Source organism: Impatiens glandulifera, chromosome 2, assembly GCF_907164915.1.
Source record: "Impatiens glandulifera chromosome 2, dImpGla2.1, whole genome shotgun sequence".
Taxonomy (NCBI): Eukaryota; Viridiplantae; Streptophyta; class Magnoliopsida; order Ericales; family Balsaminaceae; genus Impatiens; species Impatiens glandulifera.
Genome location: NC_061863.1, coordinates 45,456,269 through 45,460,819, shown reverse-complemented (window position 1 = coordinate 45,460,819; position 4,551 = coordinate 45,456,269). Strand labels below are relative to the sequence as shown.

Sequence of the window (4,551 nt, the reverse complement as noted above, 5' to 3'; positions counted from 1 at the left end):
GTTTCGATATACTTTAATTTTGGTATACAAAAAATTCATACATTTACCTTACCTTAATTTTGGTATACCTTATTTTCGGTACGATATTATACATTTGATACCTAAAAAATATCAATCCCATCGATAAGTGCATATACTGAATAATATTTCAGTATAATTATATTTTGATATTATTCAAAAATTATATTTCTATAATTAAATTAATTTCAATTTTATTTAATTATGTCCTTTAGTATTATATATATATATATATTTATATATATATATATATATTAACTTATAAATATTATTTTCAAAATTTTAAAAATCTCATACTTTTACTGTACCAATAATTACGGTATCGGTATCATACCTTACCTTTTTTTCAGTATACCTTAAAAGTCGATATTTTTGATATATTACGGTATGATATTCTCGATATACCTTTAATATCGGTAATTTTCTCCACCACTACGCGAGATAGAATTTTTTTATTTTTTCAAAAAAAAAAAAAAATCGACTCGCGATTGTCGGTTGCGTCTCGCAACGGGGGCATTTTCGTCCAAAAAAATGAAAGAAAAATTTCGTCTCACGATTGTCGATTGAGCAACGGGAGCATTTTCGTCCAAAAAAATTAAAGTGTCACCAACGCATTTAATTTTATGCGCCGCATTTAATTTTATGCGCCGGTCAAAAAGTCAAATATAGACATTTTTAGGGTCATTTAATCAAATTTCTCATTTCTTTAATGTTATAAACTTTATTTTTATTTGTATGTAAGTCATGGGGAAATTTGAGCAAATGACCCTAAAAACAGGGTGAATTGCGTTGGGTGAAAGTGAATAAATTAAATAGCGTTGGTGATCTCTTTATTTTTTTCTGACGAAAATGTCCCTATTGCGTCACGCAACCCCAGTTGCGTTACGTAATCGCGTCACGCAACCCCAGTTGCGTTACGTAATCGTGTCACGCAACTCTAGTTGCGTCACGCAATCACGAGACGAAAAAAAAATTGAAAAAAAAAAAAATCCAGTTACATCAAACAACTGGAGTTGCGTTACACAAAGGTACAATTGTCATTAAAAAAAAAGATCAACGACGCTATTTAAATTATCCACCCTCACTTTTCTCATTGTCATCTGCTCAAATTTCCTAAGTCATGTTTATTTTTCCTAATCTTTTATCATTTTAAAATATATATATAAAACAGTATTTTCCTGTTTCAAAATGACCGAAGCGGCCAGACGAAGACGAAGCCCTCCGCGCTGATTTCCTTCCAAGAGTAAGTCTCCCGCCGTTGGTTCAACTATCTGCCCCCGCGCAGACGAAGACGAAGCCCTGCGCTGGTTCAACTATTCGCTGCGCCTCCGAGACAAAGCCCTCCGCTGATTCAACAACTATTCGCTGCCTCGCAGGTTCTCTTTGGTTTAAAAGAGGATTTTAACATTGAGAGCTACGACGTCACTTCTCTGTCTCTCGCTTCCCCCTTTTACAAGTTAAGGTAAGGTAAACATTTCTATATACACTTCACAGCCCCTTCCTTCATCTTCTATTAAGCAATCTGCGACAAATAAATCATATTTATTTATTTATTTGCTGCAATGGTTATACTTACGAATTACTGATTGATTCGGTTGCACTCTTTCAAGTTATGGCTTTCATGATAAACTGCTTCCTATTATATCAATGATCTTAGAAGTAATTATTATTATAAAGGATAATGGTAAATTGATACATCTTTTCATTGATCCTCTGCTTCCTAATGATTCTAGTTATTATTCTTAAGGATTACTTACCAAAGCTAAATTTTTGTTCAGGATGAACCACACAGGAGCAGAAGAAAACATATCTGAACTGAAGAAGAAGAAGAAGAAGAAGAAGATGCACCAAACTTATTTAGACTTTTTAGCAAGGTCTTTCTAATAACTTTCAAATTTCAACCACTTAATTCTTGTCCTCTAGCTCTAGATGATTACTTGTTGTTTTCACCATTTCTTTCGTTTTTGTTTTAATGTTGTATCCGTTGCTGCAGGGTTCAACTTCTTAATGAGATAGCTGTTGTTGGGCATAGGTATCTTGTTGGCTTTCATCAACGATTGGGTTTGTACTTCAGAAATTCATTATTATCTGCAGCAGTTATTTGGATGCCAGTTCTAGTTCTAAGGTTGTGTTACTGTTTCTATCCAGATGTTCTTTGTCAGTCATCAATTAACAAAACTTCAGATGTGGTGGAGCGCCTTCTGCAATCTAATGAATCTAAGAGGATTATATCTTATGTTGAAGCTGGTTGTAAGACTCTTCACAACACCACTCTGTATATGAGAAGCTGTAAGCACTTCAGTACCATTTTCACTACTTAAATACTAGATGGTATTGTTGTTTCTGCAACTACATCTGTAAGGAATGTATATATTTGTTTTTAATTTGATTATTAAGGCAATTATGTACCCATACTTGTGGTCAGAGCCATGAGAAGAATGCCTTTTTTCATTATGTGATTTTGTCACCATTGTTTCTTTTCTTGACATACTTTGAATTTTGCAGTGCATACATGTCATCTCGGATTGCAAGATTACCTCAACAAAGGTAAAAGAGAAATTGTCAAATGGTGATGTTTTGTTTATGAAGATTAGCTTATATCTATTATAACTTGTCAAATGGCTGCTTACTTTTAGCTAAGTTCGGGATTTAATAGTTGATTTTTTTGGGTCTATTGTTCATCCCACCTACCTCTAGATCCACGTTTGATAGGCTATACAAAACTATGGGAATTGGACAAGTGTTCCTGCAGTGAACATCAGTCATCAAATTTCACTCTTTATACTTCATTCTTTTGTTTCTCATATCAAATAAAAATGATTAAACATATACAACTTATATTAGTTATGCCTCTAAACTAAACAATAATAGTCTATAATCTCCCTCTGCCTATGGAACCTGGTTCATTTAAATCTTCAAGCATGTGCAGCAGTGCATTCATTTTTCCTTTTTATATTGCTATAGAGGCCTCCTCTGTAATCTTGCATTTGTTGCTGGGTCACTTCACTTTGTGAGTTTATGTTCCTTACAGCCTGATTTCTGTTTATCTTAAACTTTGGATTGATTGATACACTTGTAGCTAAGGACATAGTGGTCGAACTAGAATGCCTCGTCAATGAAGCAACAAGTACGATTCAAACAGCAGATGAGGGAGAGTTGGAATTGTCAGAAGAGGTGTTGTTGTTTTCCCTTTCCACTATTTTTTTTTAAGGATAAAACTTTTTTCATTATTCCTCTACAATCCAGTTTAAGTCATGACATGAATTGTCAATTTGTTATGAATTAAACAGGAAGCTTTAGTCATCTACGATCAGAGATCATTATCCATGTCAATTGTGGTGTTGCTGTGGAAAAACTTGAAAATGTCTGACTAATGGAAATGTTTGGTTTGTGGTGGCAGGAAATTGTGCCTTATGATAATGATAATGATAATGATCAGGAACCTGAAATAACTTACTATGCAACTACAATGAGTATTCTATATAGCATGGTGAAGCAGGATTACACTATGAAGGTTTGAACTTGTTCTTGTTCCTTTGTTTTTTTCTGGGCATAGAATTGATTGACGGCTTTTGATGACGATACCTAATTTGGTTTTAGATGCGAATAATTTCTTCTCTTACTCTGAAGACCACCTCAGAAGAATTGGAGAGTTATACTAAGCTTTGGCAATTGCAACCTTTCATAGATGATGATCTATTGAATCAGGCTGTTTTACTTATCAAAGACAAGATATTAATCAATAAGCATGTGACAGATAATTGAACTGGATATGGTAAGCTCTTAGGTTTCTTTGTTAGGGCTAATTGGATTGCTGAAAGTCTATCAAATGAGTTAATCCAAGAGGATTTAGGTTTGATTTAAATTCATTGTTTTATTGGTTAATTGTATTGTTTAAATTATTAATTTATATTTTTAATATCTTTTATATAACAAGATTAGATAAGTGAGACAGTATAGAGAGGATAGTAGTAAATTAAATAATGTGTTGTTTTAATAGAATGGTGAGTGATCAATATTATTAGGTGCGAAATTATAATAAATAATATATGATTGATAAATAATTAAGTTAATTAATTATATTCTATACATTGGTGATTGATATGACTTAAGTTAATATTTCTTGTACTTATTATTGCACGTGCAACTTTGATGCTCATAATACATATGTGATTTGATTTTTGAGTATGTATTTTTTATTTTTTTATTTTGAGTTATGTGATTGATATTTGGAATGGAATTGTGTTTAATTATGATTGGATAATACATAGATTTAAAAAAATCCAACTCAACAAGTTTTTAATTTTTTTAAATCTAACTATAATTAAACATCATTTTAACTCTTTAATTAATTATATTACTTAATTTATTAATCAAATATATTAAAAATATTTTTCTTTTAAAAAATAACATATTTTATCATAATATATTAATATCAATTAAAATCTTGTTCAGAGTAGATTATTTAAAATATTTGTGTGTTATTTAAAAGATCATAATTAATGGGGACTTTGAGGAAGTTTGTTGTTTTTA

General features: G+C 31.5%; 1 protein-coding gene across 2 annotated transcripts; it reads left to right on the top strand.

Annotated features, from left to right (window-relative positions):
* The first annotated feature begins 1,215 nt into the window (after positions 1-1,215).
* On the top strand, positions 1,216-3,793 carry LOC124927400. Of its 2 annotated transcripts, none has more exons than XM_047467807.1 (8): positions 1,216-1,480; positions 1,797-1,892; positions 2,012-2,079; positions 2,167-2,307; positions 2,524-2,565; positions 3,098-3,192; positions 3,419-3,532; positions 3,619-3,793. In XM_047467807.1, exons 2-8 carry the CDS (start codon positions 1,798-1,800, stop codon positions 3,781-3,783), a joined length of 720 nt encoding a protein of 239 aa, XP_047323763.1. In that variant the 5' UTR covers positions 1,216-1,480; position 1,797; the 3' UTR covers positions 3,784-3,793. The 2 variants fall into 2 exon arrangements, with proteins under 2 accessions (XP_047323763.1, XP_047323762.1); XM_047467806.1 differs by having other exon boundaries at positions 1,216-1,485.
* The last annotated feature ends 758 nt before the right edge of the window (positions 3,794-4,551 follow it).